Source organism: Oculina patagonica, chromosome 10 (genome assembly GCF_052425735.1).
Source record: "Oculina patagonica isolate OP01 chromosome 10, crgOcupat, whole genome shotgun sequence".
Classification (NCBI taxonomy): Eukaryota; Metazoa; Cnidaria; class Anthozoa; order Scleractinia; family Oculinidae; genus Oculina; species Oculina patagonica.
Window position 1 is genome coordinate 2,357,520 of NC_135767.1, and position 21,522 is coordinate 2,379,041.

The 21,522-nt window shown below is 39.7% G+C and overlaps 1 protein-coding gene across 3 annotated transcripts in view; it reads left to right on the forward strand.

Annotated features, from left to right (window-relative positions):
- Positions 1-20,429, forward strand: part of LOC144628649 (uncharacterized) — a 90,394-nt gene extending 69,965 nt beyond the window's left edge. The window contains exons 1-4 of one of the 3 annotated variants that reach the window (XM_078486792.1): positions 9,568-9,657; positions 12,654-12,678; positions 13,178-13,965; positions 14,428-15,019. In XM_078486792.1, coding sequence (XP_078342918.1) covers positions 9,611-9,657; positions 12,654-12,678; positions 13,178-13,965; positions 14,428-14,923 — 1,356 coding nt within the window. In that variant the 5' untranslated portion in view covers positions 9,568-9,610 and the 3' untranslated portion in view covers positions 14,924-15,019. Of the gene's footprint in view, positions 1-9,567; positions 9,658-12,653; positions 12,679-13,177; positions 13,966-14,427; positions 15,020-20,372 lie in introns of those variants that run through there. The other 2 variants (XR_013566276.1, XR_013566277.1) reach the window with 2 other exon arrangements.
- Positions 20,430-21,522: the final 1,093 nt, after the last annotated feature.

Consider the following 21,522-nt stretch of genomic DNA (forward strand, 5'->3'; position numbering starts at 1 on the left):
GCCTCGAAAGGACATCGAACTACTACACCATGCTTCGCTCGTATTTATGGCACCTGGCAATGTCCCAAACAAATGTTGAAACTAAATTGCTGAAGCTACTGGCTTTAAGTACTACAATCGTCCACTAGACTGACTAGAAGGAGAGAATTAAGCTGATGAAATCCATAGGCTGTGACAAAATCATGATAATTGGTGTACTTCTTAGTATAAGCCTATTTTCTACATAACTGTGCAGACCTGTGCATCACAATATACAGTCTTACTGAGAGAAAATAATTCAGGTAGTGATGTGACAGTCTGTTTTCATTTAGGCCAAATGCTGTATTTCAACATGCTCATCGTGTGTTTGTTTCTAAAGGAAATTGCGATTTGTTCGCTGTTCTTTCGAGCATACGTTGGTCTAGTTTCATTTGGGGAGGAAAGTCGATTCACTCTTTGGCAAAGTTCGCCCAGTCATCTGTTTTGAGAATCAAGACTACTGAATGTTGTTCTTCAACATTTTCAAAGCAAAGCACATGGATACTCACTGAATGTGTCTGTACGACACAGTGATCCCGATAAATTGTTTAGTTTAAATGAATCATTCTTTGCAATGATGACAAAAATATAGAAGCGAAATTCGAGTTCAGAAAAGCTCAGATATGGAACATCACGTCAAGATGTGTGATAATAATGAATGACAGATACACAGGTAAAGCCTTTAGTAACAAACAGAAATTCAAATGATATTGTTTTACAAATAAAGTCTTCCCTTCGCTTTTGAAAAGCTTTAGAAACAAGGCAATTTTCTACTATGAAATAAAAGGCTCCATTTACTACTATGAAATCGAACTAAAAAGGTGATCCTTTCTAATGTGATGGACAGGATCAAGCCAAAGCACACAAGATACCGAAAGAAACTAGAACACACTAAAAAAACGAGTCATTAGTCTGAAAGTAAGATAACCTAAAAGGTATTTAATAATATGTCAAAACATATGATTGATGTACATACTTGAAAATTCGTTGATCAGTCTTCAGGACTTCTTACATTTAACGCACCAACCATGCAACAAAATGCGTTGCCTCATTAAGACAAACTCCCAAAGTAGAAAAGAGAGCCCTCGAAGGTAACCGACTGTCATCGAGCTACACCGTGTTTCGCTCGCATTGTTGGGGCCTGCCGATGTACCAAACAAGCGCGGAAATTGAAAAGCTTTAACTACTGGCCTCCAGTGCTACAATTGTCTACAATCAACGCCTAAAAATTATGGCGCCATGTTGAATAGCTGTGGGCGACATGTTACCGAAAATCACGACTGATATGATGACGTTTGGCTTTGCGATATCATTAAGTAGTCTTGTGATAAAAATGGCTTTAGCTTCTTGTCTGATTTCAACACGAAACATAGCTTGATAACACACGACGTTGAAACTGAGAAAACGAAACAAAAGCGAAACTGGAGGGCCATCACGTTATATTCGACTTTCCATGTTTTGCTGCTGAAGTTTTGGCATTTGCATTTCTTGACGTGACGCGTGCAACACGTGTCGAACCATATTTGGACCATTAGCTCAGGTACTAGGTATTGACCAACCTGCTCTACGGAGCCAATCAGCAAGCACCCTGGTGACGCACTGTTTAAGCTAAGAACGGTGATTGGTAGATGATTGGCGCGGGGGTAATGATCACCGCATATAAAAGGCAAGCAATTATCTGGGATCTCATTTACCTTGCGAAAAGCGAGGTGTAACACAACACGCACGGGGCATGTCGCCGTTTTTCATTGAAATGCAGAATACTCCACAGTGCAGGGTCGGTCGCTAAACAGGCGCTCAGTTTCACGCGAAAACTTCTACAATATGGGGTCTAACAGGAAAACGTCTTACGTTCATGGACTCGATTCGACCGCTATAGACAGCAACAAATGCGGCATTTGCGCATGCCGTTCGGTGCTTCGTGAACCGGTTCAGTCATCTTGTGGCCATAGATTTTGCGGAGACTGCATAATAAGGTGCGTTTAAAAGCTAACCGAGTCAGAATTTAAATTTATATAAGCCGGCATTCCTGTTTAATCTTATTGATTTATTTTCTTTATAGCACTTGGTATCTTACAAGCAGCTCTCAGCGTTTTATGTTTTGAGGGTTTTGTTCGACTTTTTTTAATCTTTTTATTCGATTCTACACTGCTATATGATATGGCATAAACTCGAGGCTTTCAAGTAGCCTGCGAGCAGGCTCAACTTCGGTCACTCGCGCGAGATGCGAAGAGAGATTCCTCGAGGGAAGCGATACGGCGGGTAGGTGACCGGTGGATAAGCTTGCGCCGCTCGCAGTCGCGGCTTCGCCGCGCGTATATTTCCCAAAGGTGAGCCTCCTCACAGGCTAGCTTTCAAGCTGAAAAGAAATGCATCCGTATAAATTTCGGTGCCAATGCGTCTGGGCATTAACGGTTCTGTCTTGGATTGGTGTATGGTGATCTGTGTGTGAGGCATCGACACGACTCAAATCGACTCCAAAAGTTTTGGTAAACAGTTGAACTTTGAGCGTAAATCATTATTCACCGCACCTCCGAACACACCTCCACTGTAAGCCAATTAAAAGCAGACCTTGTATGCTGCTGTCAACCTGATTCGATCCACGGGAATGAGCACGCGATCAATCGGAACTACAAAACATCAACAAAATCAATTTAAAATTAAGCTTTAAGATGCAAAAATGACTGCCGATGATGCTAAATGTAGCTGAATTCTCTCTTCGTTTGTTGGAAACGAGGCTGTAATACTTAAATTTTCCTTAACACCGAAATGCTCTATCTTTTGAGTTTTTTGAAGAATATGATAGAACAAACTTTCTGTTTGGAATTGTACTGTAAATAATATATGTATGTTTTTAGTGGCCATGCACTTAGCTTGATTGCCATGATTTCAGTATCACTGAGATAGTTAAAGAGATTATTTCACTTCAAATATGACTACATGGGCATCTCTGAATTCTGTGAAACTTTAAATTAGAGGATGTACATTTGATTTCTTCGCGAATTCAGGACATATAAAAATCCTAACAAGATCACGCGAAATAAAAGCTTAAAATACATATTTCAGCTGAATTTTTTCATTTCATTGTTTGAAATTATTTTCGATCTTTTGCCCACCTTGAAGGACTGAATTACCTGGCAGGTTGCTTCGAGTATAAAATGTCCTTTACCATCCTTGAGAAACTAAAAAACCGGGACATTACTTTTCAGCCTTAAAGTAAATAGCAAAGGGAGATCAGTTCTCTTTCATGTAGTAGTCCACTTTTGGAAAGCAGAAATGGCATGAGGTACGAATTTGCCAATTAGCAATTTTCTAGTGCATTTTCATTAACGATGACCCTACAGGTTTACTTTTTAAGACTGTAAAGGAATTTGTGTTCAGTTTTGAAGGTTGACACTGGCCGCCTTTATGTGTCTAACGTGCATGCTAAATATTTTATCGAAATTGTTTATCCACGTCCTTCGAAATTTATATCATTTTGAGTGACAATTACTGGGTTAATAAAGACGATATGCTATGTGGTAGCTGGTAAATACAGTAATCAATGCTACCGCTTTGTTCATTCATATGGTAGACATCTTCAACATGATGGCTCAATGAAAAGAATATTATCGTTTTAAGTGACAATTGCTATAGTTACGTTGAGGCTACTGTAAATACTGTAAATATGCTTAGCTCTTAGATCCGCACACTGTATAATAGTCATGTAAAAATCATTAAAGTAGAATCTAACAAAGAAAGTCAAACTTGCAGACGTATAAATGATATGAAGCGATACTTTATTTACATGGAATTATTTTCCTTTCGCTGACAAGCTTTACCTTATAGATTATTCGTGTACTGTGTTTGGGGTTCAATGCATAAAAATCATTGAACAATTCTTCTATATTTCGTGGAATTGACCAAGTTTTTGCCAAGTGATCAAATCTATATGTCCTTTAGATCTTTACCGCGATTGTCACATGGTATAACTTATTTAGTAGTTGTGAATTGCATAGCTGCAGTTTCATAGGTTACTTGAAATACGGCCAGTTATGATATAATTATGAAGATTGGTTTCTCGATCGAAGTTTGATGCAATTGACCTTGTCACAGAACGTAAATGTTTAGTTTTAAAATGTTATGTGAAGAAATAATCCACGCAGCAAGTTTCATTCAAAATTTAGGCTGATGTTGTACTCTCCCACATTCCCCGCTAAATTATTCCACAAAATACGGAACCTGTTGCATTGACAAGAAAGGGGGAACCCGCCTATTTTAGCGACCAATCAGAGGGTTGCTTGGAACTGTCTTGGAGATGATAAAATAGTTCGGCTTTCACTGCCATTTCAAATCTCCGTACTTGATAAACTGAAAAACCAGGAACGAACATTGTAAGTCCGTTATTAATTTGTTCAAGGAGATGAGTTCTCTCAGAAGTCCATTCTTGGAAGGCAATCATTCCGCGAGGTAATAATTTGCCGTTGTTTTATCTCGCTTTAAATTTAAGACGCGTCAGTACACGACAGAGAAACTTAGGTACGGCTCGTTAGAAAATTGGTCCGTACCCGTCAAAATTTGGTCCGCACCTAATCACTTTTGTAGGGAAACAGTCAAATCAAAACGGGGCCATAAGAAACTGTTGTGCTAGCAGTATAACTAGACGAGCTGTGCACGGTCAATTTTTAAAGACCATATCTCGCAGCTTCTACGTTACAAAACCAACGCCAAGTTTTGAGCTTGCTTAATGCTCATTGGAAATATTTTTGTTTCACGTTCTTCGACTTTTTATATCATCTTGAGTGAAAATATCTTGTGATAACTAGTATAGAGAATACAGCAACCACTGCATGCTACCGTGTCGTGTCACGTCTTTAACCACATGAATGAGCGAAGCTAAAGCAATGCTGCATGTTAACCTAATGTAAAAATATTATTGTTTCAATGTTCGTAGTGGTGTATACCACAACGAAATCAAACTAAAATGGCGATCCTCGCTATAGCGATCGACAGCATCAAGTCTAAGCACACAAAATTTTAAATGAAACTAGGACATACTATACTACGATGAGTCTTGTGCAGTCTTAAAAGAGAAAGATAGCCTAACAGAAAACCTATTATGTGTTGTCACCCCAAACTTCTTTGATCAGTCTTGAGAACTTTCTACATTTAACGCACCAAGCATGTTTTGTTGCCTCGAAAGGACATCGAACTACTACACCATGCTTCGCTCGTATTTATGGCACCTGGCAATGTCCCAAACAAATGTTGAAACTAAATTGCTGAAGCTACTGGCTTTAAGTACTACAATCGTCCACTAGACTGACTAGAAGGAGAGAATTAAGCTGATGAAATCCATAGGCTGTGACAAAATCATGATAATTGGTGTACTTCTTAGTATAAGCCTATTTTCTACATAACTGTGCAGACCTGTGCATCACAATATACAGTCTTACTGAGAGAAAATAATTCAGGTAGTGATGTGACAGTCTGTTTTCATTTAGGCCAAATGCTGTATTTCAACATGCTCATCGTGTGTTTGTTTCTAAAGGAAATTGCGATTTGTTCGCTGTTCTTTCGAGCATACGTTGGTCTAGTTTCATTTGGGGAGGAAAGTCGATTCACTCTTTGGCAAAGTTCGCCCAGTCATCTGTTTTGAGAATCAAGACTACTGAATGTTGTTCTTCAACATTTTCAAAGCAAAGCACATGGATACTCACTGAATGTGTCTGTACGACACAGTGATCCCGATAAATTGTTTAGTTTAAATGAATCATTCTTTGCAATGATGACAAAAATATAGAAGCGAAATTCGAGTTCAGAAAAGCTCAGATATGGAACATCACGTCAAGATGTGTGATAATAATGAATGACAGATACACAGGTAAAGCCTTTAGTAACAAACAGAAATTCAAATGATATTGTTTTACAAATAAAGTCTTCCCTTCGCTTTTGAAAAGCTTTAGAAACAAGGCAATTTTCTACTATGAAATAAAAGGCTCCATTTACTACTATGAAATCGAACTAAAAAGGTGATCCTTTCTAATGTGATGGACAGGATCAAGCCAAAGCACACAAGATACCGAAAGAAACTAGAACACACTAAAAAAACGAGTCATTAGTCTGAAAGTAAGATAACCTAAAAGGTATTTAATAATATGTCAAAACATATGATTGATGTACATACTTGAAAATTCGTTGATCAGTCTTCAGGACTTCTTACATTTAACGCACCAACCATGCAACAAAATGCGTTGCCTCATTAAGACAAACTCCCAAAGTAGAAAAGAGAGCCCTCGAAGGTAACCGACTGTCATCGAGCTACACCGTGTTTCGCTCGCATTGTTGGGGCCTGCCGATGTACCAAACAAGCGCGGAAATTGAAAAGCTTTAACTACTGGCCTCCAGTGCTACAATTGTCTACAATCAACGCCTAAAAATTATGGCGCCATGTTGAATAGCTGTGGGCGACATGTTACCGAAAATCACGACTGATATGATGACGTTTGGCTTTGCGATATCATTAAGTAGTCTTGTGATAAAAATGGCTTTAGCTTCTTGTCTGATTTCAACACGAAACATAGCTTGATAACACACGACGTTGAAACTGAGAAAACGAAACAAAAGCGAAACTGGAGGGCCATCACGTTATATTCGACTTTCCATGTTTTGCTGCTGAAGTTTTGGCATTTGCATTTCTTGACGTGACGCGTGCAACACGTGTCGAACCATATTTGGACCATTAGCTCAGGTACTAGGTATTGACCAACCTGCTCTACGGAGCCAATCAGCAAGCACCCTGGTGACGCACTGTTTAAGCTAAGAACGGTGATTGGTAGATGATTGGCGCGGGGGTAATGATCACCGCATATAAAAGGCAAGCAATTATCTGGGATCTCATTTACCTTGCGAAAAGCGAGGTGTAACACAACACGCACGGGGCATGTCGCCGTTTTTCATTGAAATGCAGAATACTCCACAGTGCAGGGTCGGTCGCTAAACAGGCGCTCAGTTTCACGCGAAAACTTCTACAATATGGGGTCTAACAGGAAAACGTCTTACGTTCATGGACTCGATTCGACCGCTATAGACAGCAACAAATGCGGCATTTGCGCATGCCGTTCGGTGCTTCGTGAACCGGTTCAGTCATCTTGTGGCCATAGATTTTGCGGAGACTGCATAATAAGGTGCGTTTAAAAGCTAACCGAGTCAGAATTTAAATTTATATAAGCCGGCATTCCTGTTTAATCTTATTGATTTATTTTCTTTATAGCACTTGGTATCTTACAAGCAGCTCTCAGCGTTTTATGTTTTGAGGGTTTTGTTCGACTTTTTTTAATCTTTTTATTCGATTCTACACTGCTATATGATATGGCATAAACTCGAGGCTTTCAAGTAGCCTGCGAGCAGGCTCAACTTCGGTCACTCGCGCGAGATGCGAAGAGAGATTCCTCGAGGGAAGCGATACGGCGGGTAGGTGACCGGTGGATAAGCTTGCGCCGCTCGCAGTCGCGGCTTCGCCGCGCGTATATTTCCCAAAGGTGAGCCTCCTCACAGGCTAGCTTTCAAGCTGAAAAGAAATGCATCCGTATAAATTTCGGTGCCAATGCGTCTGGGCATTAACGGTTCTGTCTTGGATTGGTGTATGGTGATCTGTGTGTGAGGCATCGACACGACTCAAATCGACTCCAAAAGTTTTGGTAAACAGTTGAACTTTGAGCGTAAATCATTATTCACCGCACCTCCGAACACACCTCCACTGTAAGCCAATTAAAAGCAGACCTTGTATGCTGCTGTCAACCTGATTCGATCCACGGGAATGAGCACGCGATCAATCGGAACTACAAAACATCAACAAAATCAATTTAAAATTAAGCTTTAAGATGCAAAAATGACTGCCGATGATGCTAAATGTAGCTGAATTCTCTCTTCGTTTGTTGGAAACGAGGCTGTAATACTTAAATTTTCCTTAACACCGAAATGCTCTATCTTTTGAGTTTTTTGAAGAATATGATAGAACAAACTTTCTGTTTGGAATTGTACTGTAAATAATATATGTATGTTTTTAGTGGCCATGCACTTAGCTTGATTGCCATGATTTCAGTATCACTGAGATAGTTAAAGAGATTATTTCACTTCAAATATGACTACATGGGCATCTCTGAATTCTGTGAAACTTTAAATTAGAGGATGTACATTTGATTTCTTCGCGAATTCAGGACATATAAAAATCCTAACAAGATCACGCGAAATAAAAGCTTAAAATACATATTTCAGCTGAATTTTTTCATTTCATTGTTTGAAATTATTTTCGATCTTTTGCCCACCTTGAAGGACTGAATTACCTGGCAGGTTGCTTCGAGTATAAAATGTCCTTTACCATCCTTGAGAAACTAAAAAACCGGGACATTACTTTTCAGCCTTAAAGTAAATAGCAAAGGGAGATCAGTTCTCTTTCATGTAGTAGTCCACTTTTGGAAAGCAGAAATGGCATGAGGTACGAATTTGCCAATTAGCAATTTTCTAGTGCATTTTCATTAACGATGACCCTACAGGTTTACTTTTTAAGACTGTAAAGGAATTTGTGTTCAGTTTTGAAGGTTGACACTGGCCGCCTTTATGTGTCTAACGTGCATGCTAAATATTTTATCGAAATTGTTTATCCACGTCCTTCGAAATTTATATCATTTTGAGTGACAATTACTGGGTTAATAAAGACGATATGCTATGTGGTAGCTGGTAAATACAGTAATCAATGCTACCGCTTTGTTCATTCATATGGTAGACATCTTCAACATGATGGCTCAATGAAAAGAATATTATCGTTTTAAGTGACAATTGCTATAGTTACGTTGAGGCTACTGTAAATACTGTAAATATGCTTAGCTCTTAGATCCGCACACTGTATAATAGTCATGTAAAAATCATTAAAGTAGAATCTAACAAAGAAAGTCAAACTTGCAGACGTATAAATGATATGAAGCGATACTTTATTTACATGGAATTATTTTCCTTTCGCTGACAAGCTTTACCTTATAGATTATTCGTGTACTGTGTTTGGGGTTCAATGCATAAAAATCATTGAACAATTCTTCTATATTTCGTGGAATTGACCAAGTTTTTGCCAAGTGATCAAATCTATATGTCCTTTAGATCTTTACCGCGATTGTCACATGGTATAACTTATTTAGTAGTTGTGAATTGCATAGCTGCAGTTTCATAGGTTACTTGAAATACGGCCAGTTATGATATAATTATGAAGATTGGTTTCTCGATCGAAGTTTGATGCAATTGACCTTGTCACAGAACGTAAATGTTTAGTTTTAAAATGTTATGTGAAGAAATAATCCACGCAGCAAGTTTCATTCAAAATTTAGGCTGATGTTGTACTCTCCCACATTCCCCGCTAAATTATTCCACAAAATACGGAACCTGTTGCATTGACAAGAAAGGGGGAACCCGCCTATTTTAGCGACCAATCAGAGGGTTGCTTGGAACTGTCTTGGAGATGATAAAATAGTTCGGCTTTCACTGCCATTTCAAATCTCCGTACTTGATAAACTGAAAAACCAGGAACGAACATTGTAAGTCCGTTATTAATTTGTTCAAGGAGATGAGTTCTCTCAGAAGTCCATTCTTGGAAGGCAATCATTCCGCGAGGTAATAATTTGCCGTTGTTTTATCTCGCTTTAAATTTAAGACGCGTCAGTACACGACAGAGAAACTTAGGTACGGCTCGTTAGAAAATTGGTCCGTACCCGTCAAAATTTGGTCCGCACCTAATCACTTTTGTAGGGAAACAGTCAAATCAAAACGGGGCCATAAGAAACTGTTGTGCTAGCAGTATAACTAGACGAGCTGTGCACGGTCAATTTTTAAAGACCATATCTCGCAGCTTCTACGTTACAAAACCAACGCCAAGTTTTGAGCTTGCTTAATGCTCATTGGAAATATTTTTGTTTCACGTTCTTCGACTTTTTATATCATCTTGAGTGAAAATATCTTGTGATAACTAGTATAGAGAATACAGCAACCACTGCATGCTACCGTGTCGTGTCACGTCTTTAACCACATGAATGAGCGAAGCTAAAGCAATGCTGCATGTTAACCTAATGTAAAAATATTATTGTTTCAATGTTCGTAGTGGTGTGACTCTAGACAATTGCTGTAATAAGCTTGTAGCAACTGAAAATCTGATAAGCTGCTTATATTTTAGATTCGCACAACCGTAATACTCATGTGAAGTTGGGAAACGATCAACTTATGTTCAATGTATAAAAACATCGAACAGTTCTTCGGTTTTTCGTTAAAACGAACCAATTAAGTGCTTGCCACTCAGTACTATACCGAGTTAAAAAATTTACTCTTTCCGCTTTTCTATAAATGTAAAATCATATGTTTAAACTTATTTATTAGCTAGTTGTGAATTGCGTTGGTGATATCAATTATGACCAAGCATCTGAGGTATCTCCAAATTATGAGGTTTGATTGGTTGATCGGACTTATTTATACTTGGTGCAATTTATCTAAAATGTAATATATATTTGTGACGTTTCATTTGCAACTTTTTGTGAAGAATTAGCTCCTTATTCAAGTGATTTGACACTAGTTAGTTTTACAGAATCTAGGTAGATGTTGTATCTCGACATTAACAAAGCAAAGCACGAATTCTCCGCTGAATTGTTCTACATAAAACACTGATCCTGTTGAGTTGTTCGGCTAAGAATATAGCAACGAAACTGTTCCTGCTTTTATATTCTGAGTCAGAATAGCGATGTACGAGAACACCATGATTTTATAGATGCGAACTAAGTAACAGTTACTGTAGAAACAAAAATCCTAATGACCACTCTGCTTTTGCATTTCACTCTGGATCCCATGAATAAACCAATTTAGGTCGTGTTTTTTCTGTCATGAAATCGAACTAAATACTAAGGCGATTCATGCCAAAGCGACGAGCCAAGCTGAATGAGGAAAACTTAGAACAGACATCATGTAACGAGCGAAGACTTCTTCGACATCCAAAACGTCCTATGATACAAATGGGTTGAAAATTCTTCCATTTTGCAACCTCTAAGTTTCAACGTGGGAGGATAATTCATATTGGCGTGCAAGGCTGTTTTCATAAAAAGGAAATGTTGTATTTCAACCTCGACAAATTAAAGCAAAGAACAAATTTTCCGCCGAATAATTTCGCTGAAACACATATAACTTGCAGCTTATCAATTCAACAATCAGTGTGAAATGGAGCATTTCAACCATTTTCTGTTTGGCGACATTTGAGTACACACGGAAGCATTTTGCTAAGTCTTAAAGCTAGGGTATACAAACGAATTTTGGGTTGTAATGTTCTCATATGTACTAACACAGAGTTGTCAGAGCTCGCCATGTTTGACACATGAGATGAGGGAATAATAATCCAGAGATTACAAACAAAAGTCCGATCGAGTGCAATATTGTCTGCAGAGTTACTTATGTTAACTGCCACTACAATGAAATCGAACTTTTAAAAATGACGACCCTTGCTAGAGCGATGGAGCCAAACATTCAAGGTACAGACTTGCAATTTAGAATTTTGTAAAAACATTGTAGAACCAGTAATTAAAAACAACAGAGAAAGATGACCTAAAATAACGACATTTCATATCATGTCGAAATCAGTAGAAATCATTATACACATACTTGAAACATTGTCCTCTTTAGGTGTTTTTCCAGAGCACAATTTGTTGCGGTCTGATGAGTGTGAAAGACGAGGTCCCAAAGAAGTTAAGATGAAGTGTTTAGATGTAGCATTCGATCGAATCAATCGACCATCATCGGCCAGTGCCATTACGCCCGTATTAATGACGAGCCGTGCTACAATCCACAGCGGACAAGTTAGCGTGCAGCAGTTTGGCGTCCCCAGCTATGCACATATTTCCATCGATCACAAATCGACTGTCTATAAGTGTTGGATGAAAAGGCGATGATATCTGCCCTAGGAGCATTCCGCGATGATTCCGCACAGGCTTTTGACGAAGCCAGCATTCATTTCTTGTCGAAAAACACGATTCATGTTTAAGATTTCCCATACGATCAAACAACTAGAAAACAGTGAATACAACACTGCCGCAATGCCTCAAGACAATTTGAATATCTGTCTACGCATGCCTTTAAAATACTTTGTTTTGTATGTCACGCGAACAATACGTGCGCCGTTCCGATTCGCTCTCTAAAAATACATTTCGAGGAATGCGGGGTTACCATGGTTATGTTAACAAACAAAAACATTCCGCGAAACTAACGCTTAGCGTAACGCCGGGGCGTAACGCTGCAGACGGTGAAAATAATAGGATAGTTTGAAAATATAAAAAAGCCGACTTCGTACAAAATACAGTCGAACTTCTCCTGACAGACACCTCCATACTACGGACACCTCTATATGATGGAAAATTCTCTTGGTCCCAGAGAAACCAGAATTTATATAATCTGCACCTCGATAATCAGTATGGACACTAAGCTCTGACCTTTAAGTGTCCGAATTAAAGAAGTTCGACTGAGTAAAGATCAGTAAACGGAAGCCGGCATAGGTTGAGAGAGAGATAGTCGAGATAGCAAATTAACATAGGACACTGTTGGAAATTTCTATCATGTAACCTTCGTTTTACGTTTTGTAGGGAGAATGGCCAACCTCAACCTCAGGTGAGCATCCTTGTGATCTCTTAGCAACAGAGCCGCGATAACGCGGTTTCTCAGTATCAACAAATAGTTTGGACGACGACGAAGTAACCCACAACACCCACTATTTCTCATATCTTTTTAATGAGTTGTTTTACGTAAGTTTACCCTTTCTGTGAGGGGTTTTCTTTTCTTTCCACGAGGCAGTAATTTGGTAAAACAGTAAAATAATATAACTGTTATTGTTTCCTCTTAGTCGAGGTTGCGTGGCTGATTGCTTTAAGACTATGTATCTAAAATCTGGAAGCCCCTGGTTTAAATTCTTCAGCCAGCTACCGTTTGCTGGATTTGTTTTCGGTAATCCTGAGTTTAACTTCCCATCAGCCTCCCACCAGTTAGAATTCATAAACACGTTTCTGTTATATTTGCTATACAGTATTTGTTTGTTTATTCTCAGGGTCCTCAATTAGCAGACACTAATATCACTAATATACTAATAAGTCATTTACCTAATTTAATCTAGCCCAGAGATGGTGGTCAGGGCTTTGTCCTGAGCCACAACGGCCTTCCGTTTGAGCCGTCTGCCGATCACGGTACCTCTGCACAAGAGCAACAGTCAGGTTATGATGAGACAAATGATGAACAGGGCAGTGGACCATCTCCCCCGGACAAGGAAACGGACCAGGCCGTGGGTCAAAGGATAAACGGAGACGAGCAGCAGCCATCTTACCAGCAGGGGGATGCACAGCAGGAAAATGGATGGAGCGTCCCCGTTCAGGAGATGGAGCAGATTGCAGATCAGACGGTGAATGCACATGAGCGGCAGCCAGTTCACCGGCAGGTTGATGGAAGAAGAGGCAGTGGTTCGAACTACAGCCCTATGTTGAATGGTGTTGAGGCCAGTGAAGCATCGTCTTCTAGCCAGGAGGCAGAACTGGTTGCAGATCAGTTGGTGAATGGACCACAGCAGCAGATGCTTTTCCAGCAGGGAGGTGGTGCAGAGGCTAATGGTGTGAACTACCCAACTCAGGAGACAGACCTGCACTCATCGCAGAGGCCGGCTGCACCTGAGTATCAACCACCTTACCAAGAAGCAGGTGGTGATCAAGCTTGTGGGTATAACTACCCTGTTCAGGAGACCGGACAGGTTGCAGTGCAGCTGCCAGATGAACATGAAGACCTTCCTCCATGTTACCAGCAGCTCAATGGTTTCCACATAAATGGAGTGAGCTCCACAGGTCAGACGGAGCAAGCTATTGAGCATAGCTGTAGTCGTCAGGAGCTACAACTGTGGAATCAGAAACTTGCCAGGCAAGCTACAGTTTTATTTTTTGCGTCTGACTGAACTGAACGAGGATTTGAATTCGTTGTGATATATGTTATATCCATGATTTAGTTTAACGCCAATACTTCAAGGATGGGATCAATTCGGGTTCTGCAGGTTGGACGTTATAATTCTTAACATTTTTTTCAACTGGTTTAAAAGATATATATATTTGCTGGATTTAAGGCTGAGGTGGAACTTATTAGTGTAGCAGTCTTGGTACATTCTCCTATGATTAATAGTTACAGCTTTTCAAATAGTTTTTAAGAATTCGAAACAGTAGCTGTTGACAAAAATATTGACAGCATAATTTTTAAGAGGAAAAGTTTCTTTCCTTAAATGTTTGTAACTGTAAATAATAGAACGATGAGATATTGTACTATATGATAACAAGCTAGAGATAATAGCCCATGCTAAATAATATATCATAAATCGTGTTTTATTCTCAGGTCTAATCCACAAAAGGCCACAAGGAAGAAGATGAATCCAAGTGAAACATTTCACATTGTTGAAATAACAGAGGTTCAACAGCTTCGCCAGGTTGATGCCAATGGGGTGGCACCAGCTTTTTTCAGTTCTGCTATTTATACCGATAGCTATGAATACAAGCTTGGCATAAGGTTGTACCTCAATGGCGTGGGTGATGGAAGTGGCAGATATGTGTCCCTCTTTGTCCACATGATGAAAGGTGAATATGATGATTTCTTACATTGGCCTTATACTGGAACAGTCACTTTGTCCATTATGGATCGAAGTGATGCCAGACACAACGACATCAGCCAAATCGTGCAAGCCACACCAAATTCCTCAGCATTTCAGAGGCCCAGGGAAGCCATTTGCCGTAAAGGATGTGGTTTTGTGAAGTTTGCTCTAATTGAAAAGGTCTTTGGTCCTCAGTACGTAAAGGATGATAAATTGTTTCTGAAAATTGAATTTTCGACCTAATTGTCAATTTTAAGAGTTGTCTACTTCCTTTTCTTGTATGAGATGTTTGTTTGTCATCTTATGACGTTTTACTGTTTGTATGTTAAGCGAGCGTTTACCTGTTAGTTGTCAATGAAATTTTGTGTTTGGATTATTTAACGGTTTACTCATTTAACTGTGAGTCGAAGTTCACAAACATATATATATTTGTTGAAGTCGACTAACCTTAGTTATTATAATACTTCTTTCTTGTGCGTGATTGGTCTACGTTTAGTCACGTGACGTAGCCAAAACTAGGAAATATCGTTATCCAGTTATCTCGCCCCGGCAGTGATATTTAGTTTCGTATTGCGGGGCGAGAAAAAGAGTCAAGAAATGAGTAAAATGTCCGCGATAGTACTATTTGTAGATCCATCGAATAGGGGATAACTTATCCCACTACAATTTTTTTTAGTTAATACTTTTTGGAGGTATACGGAATACTACAGTGTATAAATTAGCGTTTCAGTTCTCATATGGTCAAGCGACGTAATAGTGTAATGATAGCATTCATTTATCATGATAAGGAAATATGGCTCTTCACCATAAGTATTTTTGATAAAGTTGAATGTATACATTTTACATGGAGCCGTGAAATGTATGTTTGAAATTGAATCGTGGGTTGCCCATATTTTTAACCCACATTATATGCTGCTTAAATAAGAGACAATTAGCTATTTGTAGGTAGTGTAATGTTAAGCGTTGTAGAAAGCAGAAAACTGACTTTTATATGACTTGAAGTAATTTGCTGGCACCAGTGTAAAATGCTGTGACTTGTATTTTTTACATATAAGAGAGAGAACATAGTCCCAAGCAACGGTAGAAACTTAGAAATAAATGCTGTTATTATCTAGCTCCGACTTTATTATGGAATACAAATAATGTGCGAAACCTGATCAAACTAGTTTACAGGCGGTTAGTTCTAGTCCCCTTAGTTTCATATTGGTTTTTTTCGTGTTTTTTTTTTGGTATCGTAGCTTCGTTTCCTCTCTTCAGCTTATCACAAGTGATGACAAAGCTTGTAGCTTTTTTATCACGTTCGTCTTGTTTGTCACTTATCAGGGTAGTTTTCTCAGTAATCACCCGTGTACAACTAGATCAATAGCAAAAGCGCAATTATAAACCAATCCCAACTTGCAGCGAAAAATTAAGGCTTCTGGTTTCAATCTCGGGAAAACGTACAACCTGTGCCAAACGTGTCAAATCATACATCCTATGCCAGGTGCGGCATAAGCATAAGCATAAGCGAGGTCAGCACACGATTGCTTTTGGTCGTCTTCCTGCTGGGTTGAAAATAAACCGTCACTCTGACTGCCTGGAGCACCCGCATTACTTAAACAATGTAGAGCTTGGCCAACGAAAAACCACCTTTGACTTGTACGACAGTCAGCTGCAAGGCTCTGGAAAGAGTTATGAAAATTGCACGTTTCCATTTTTATCCTTTTGCGCTGCAGGGGATTCAGTAAGGTTTGGAGCAGGTGGGCATCAGGGTTTTGCACCCGGGCAAAGTATCAGTAAGACGTCGACCGTACCCTCTTTGGTAAACTAAAGTTGGGTCAAATGTTGAAAACAGCCGGGCAAAGTTGTTCTCGCAGCCGGCCAATTTGCCTGGTAGCTGGCCCTTAATGAACCCACTGGCGCTGATGCTGGCCTCCTTTAGGAATATCACACCTTACCTTTCTCACTTATGCTCACTCGTAAACTTCCGATTAGGATGGAATCAGAAGACAATACGACCTCTTCAAAAAATGTCATGACGTCATAAAGATTTGTCATCAAGTTGTTTGGCAGTGCGAGCTCAGTCTTAGAATAACGACAACTACTGGAGTCCACGAACAAGAAGAGCAAAAAACAAAAACACCGGACAGCGCCTTTTCAGAAGCGTATTGCTTGTTTGTTTGTTTGAGGCGAGGCAGGCGAGCATCTTGGTTCGTAAGTTTCGTTAAAAAGACTGACTGGGAACAAAACCAAGCACTTTCCATTTTGCCTACTGGATCTTCAAATTAGAAGCAAACCACGTGAGACAACAAAAGATCGAGCCAAGGGAGGGGGGGGGGGCCTCATGAGATGGTACGGCTTAATAAAGCCTTTATATCAATTAGGAGATATCTGCCTCCGTTATATATGGATAGTGTTATCCATTCTTCGAGTAGCTCTCGGGGGCTTAAAGTTTCGTGCTGAGGGGGCAAGGTGCGGGAGCTCCGCCCCGTGGCACCCTTTTATATTCCATTTTTGATAGGAAAAGCGACCTCTTGCGTATTTTCCATAACAAAATGGTACTTCTTTCACATACCTGCAGAGAATGATTTCACCCCTATTCTAAAGCGATTTGGTGCGTCTATTTTATATTTTATGAAAGGCACTTGTAAATAGGTGGGAACTGACACTCTTCTCTACCCTTTTCTACACTTCTACTAGTTCAAATAAACTTTGTTGTTGTTGTTGTTGTTGAAGTAGCTACCCTTTCCAGGAGCTTCAGCCTGAAAAAGGTAGCCTTTCGGGTAGCCTGCGTTGCAGAAGATTTTAAACCCCGGGGTTTTAGATCGTTTGCAACGCAGGCTACCTTTCGGGTGGACCCTCTCCGTATAGCCACTATAGAAAAGACCACATGGAGTAACCGGGGACTGAAGCCCCAACCTTCCCAGGGCGCTTTTCTCATTTCGAAGGGAAAAGCTCCCTGGGGACGAGGTTGCTGAAGCCCATGTTAGCGCCAGTACGGTATAAGATATGCGCGGTGGTTCATTGAGCGTATGTAAGGCTTGGGTCATTGACCAAGCTTGTTCCACCAGATCTCTGGATAATGGATCTTTATATTTTTGCATTTTAATGAACTGAGACGCAGTCGAGGTCCATAACCACGTAAACAAGGGCAAGGCTAATATCCAGCTATCTTGGTCTAACAAGCTTGGTAAAAAAATATTATGCGGTATATAAGAAACACCATATTTCTTGCGGGACACAGCGGGCAATCCCGAGTGGGTAAGACAGGTCCATCTTTCCTGCTCGGGTAACCAATCATATATAGCGCAGGATTTGTTTCATCTTGACCGCTCGCGGAGCAATCCCTTCACAGCCTCACACAAGCGCACACAGTGGACTGCAATCAAATTCAAGAGTTCTGCAATCCTCTAATAGTAACTTGCTATACTGTTGTGAGGTTTCAGGAGATGTGCAAATAAGATGTGCATATCGATTTCATCTAGCTCAACATACCTCGATCTGAGCATGCTCTCCGCATGGAGAATATGTAACGCTAGGGTATTGGAACGGGGGACAGAGACCACGCCCCCACACTATATCGATCAGGGGATAGTAACTGGACTGAGTTGAGTACAATTCAGAGAGTAATCAGGCGGGTAATTTTTAAATTAAGAAATAGCCAAAAAGATTTAGTTTGACACCAACCTAATCTCGCGCCAATTACATGATGGCGCACGGAGGACCAATCAAAATCGAGAAATTTGTTATAGATACAATAACGGTAGGTCCCTTAAGTCAAAGTGTATTGGTCGCTGTGTGAATGAATCAATATACTGGCAAGGCCAGGGGAGAGCTAGAGAATAATTCACTGTCGATTGACCTGTTTTACCACAGGGTACCCAGATTCATAATGAGACTGCTCGATGGCCATCTCTAGCCATAGGAGGATTTGAATGGGAGTTCATCATTAACATGGATTACTGGGGAACTGATTGCTATAGGATCGCTTAATTTGCAGAGAAAAAGATGGAGACACAGTATAACAAACTACACCAGGTGATATTCCATCATATTTATTGAATAATGTCACTTTTGTGTATCCTGATTTGAAATTAAGGATATACAGTGACGCTCCTTAATATCAAACTTTTATGTTACAAATGGGATATTTGTGATACTGGACTATTGACTTTATTTCAACTACATCCATATTAGAGCAGTTTACACTTGAGTGTCGAAAGTAATTCGCGTTTGCTTCTCATCTAATCAAAAGTAAAACCAAAACCACTTGTGACTCGCACACGTTTTCACGCGCTTCGCGGCGGTTACATGTATTTACTGTGAGTTTTGATTGGTTCACTGGATTGTCTGTGTCCTTTGTTATTGGCCAGATAATTACTTTGGTTTAATGAATGAATATTTTCCAGTGAATGACAAATTCTTCATCGTTATCACGTTTCGTCGCCAATATAAACGAACCTCTATATAGCGAAGTCCTCGATATAACGAACGGTATTCTTCGTCCCAGTAATAGTAAAATATATGGAAACGAACCTCGATATAACGAAACCTCGTTATAACGATCATATTTTGCCAGTCCCTTGGCCCACCGTTATATCGAGGTTCCACTGTACTTCTCGGCTTTCCAACTTGCAATGTGAGGTCGAATTGTCTGAATCAACACGAATCAGACAGAACACGAAAAAGCTAAGTTTTGCTGATATTTTGTCCAAATGTAAATAGTTTCTTATGACTAGAGAGCTCTGCAATCCTTTAGACCCTAAAAAAGGAGATACAATCTGGTGAATCTTACATGTAAGGTTGTCCTCAAGCAAGTAACGGAGGAATCAAAATCGCTTACTCCGCGAGGTGCCATAAAATTCTTTCATCTTCTGTTCCTACAAGAGATAAACTTATTCATGACATCACATACCTTTTTTCGCTCTGAACGGAAATGTCCACAAAGAATTGAAAACAGTTAAGCATTACGGTTCGTCAAAATTAACAAAACTACAAATACAGAAACCCTGCTACAAAATAAAAGAAGTGACATTTAGGGATAAAGACAAAAGGATATTCATAAATTTTAGTGAAATGGCTTTCTCCGCAAGGTTTCATAATGGATTTCTTCATCTTCTGTTCCGACGCGAGACAAATTTATTTGCCGTTTTCCCCTTTTGAGAATGCATCAGCTAAATCTTCGGGTCATGATCAGGGATTCGATTCGTCGACTGACGACAGTTCATACACTGCAATATTCGAATAGCTCTCGCATGTTAACATTCTTCAGAGTTTTTTAGGCCGTGCAGAAGAGCGATACAACCCGGATACGGCAATATCCGGTTGCCTCGAGGTTGCCTATTACGTGTGCGCGTTTCTCCACGTACCTCGAATCCTTGTGTACATCTTAGTTGTGTAGGCCAATCAGAAAGAAGCGGTAATTATGAGTGACTAATGCGCATGCGGCATTCAGCCAGTAATTTCAATATGTTAAATATAGAAAATCCGGCCGCGAGAAAACGGCAACGCCTGGTCGCAGGTTAGTTCCGTATCAGCAGTCGTATGTACTTCTGTAATCAAAGTTGCGTTCTGTTTTCGGTACCGTAATTTACAGCTGGTTTACCGAGGGAAACGTTGTGGCAGACTTGTAGAGGTCCTTTTTTTGCAACTGACGGTTTTACGACATGACTTCTTTTAGCGGTTTGCCTAATGGCTCCACTGAACACAGCAGCTCAGAACGAGAATTTCAAGAGTTCGTCGATCCGCGAGAAGAAATGAGCAGGTACAACATAATATCCTCTGTTGTAGTTTTAGGTTGGCCCCCAGATTTACACATAGCCTTTCGGCATGAACGAGTTTTTGGATTGCTGCGGAGGGTTAAGTCTCCGTTAAAAAAGCTTTTTGGCGAAGTCCCCACTCGGCTTTTTATATTCTTTCAAAACGCCTCTTATATCCTCCAGAATAGTGCACATGTACATGCCTACTCCAAAGAGCCTAAACGGTCTGTGTTTGATTTGAATTCACGATTTTTTTTTTCGATATGACGTGGTGGGATTTTTTCAATGCTTTGTTACGCTAAGCAGAAACTCATGGGCTCCTATCATGGTTAAGTGGTTTTTCCTGCACGTGCTTCTAGAAAACAATACACTCGGTAACAGAGCGTAAGAAAACAATGACACGTGCGTTAAAAATGTTATACATCTACAAAATTATGGGGACGAGAACGTTTTAGTGGTTAAGTAAAAACCGTGTAAAAAGTTTCTTTAATGTCATAAGTATTTCGCACTACCTGGAGTGGTCAGTCGATTTTTCGCGGCTTTTTGTGCGGGTAGTGTTGGTGGGGTGTATTCGAAAGTCAAAGGACTAGGACAAACTAAAGGAAGTATCACCTGGGCACGAACTCACGCGTGACACTTGCGTGACACAATCTTAAACTCTGTCATGGCGATCCAGACTGTTTATACTTGCTCAGTAAAACTAATGTTTAATTTAAACACCTTAGAAACAAAATTAATCGCTTGATTTGCATTCGGTTTGTTAGAACTTCTTAGTGTTTGTTTTCCACCTTAGAAAAAAAATAAGACAAATGACTTGAAACATTGTGACATTGCTCCTTTATATACCCCAGTATTGATCTTATTTTCATTGTCTTCATAAACAAGGCAATCATTGGGTCGTTTATTGAGAGCTGGAAGACCTCAGGACAATATACAGTAAATCATCTTATGTTTAGTTAAAAAAAATGTTCCTCTGTTTCAGTGAAATGACTTGAAACAAGCTATCTCGAAGCTAAGTGAATGGCCACTTAAAAAAAAAAAAAACATTTACATTTACATCAGTTTTAATTTTATTTCACATTATTTGCTTCATGAATGAGAGAT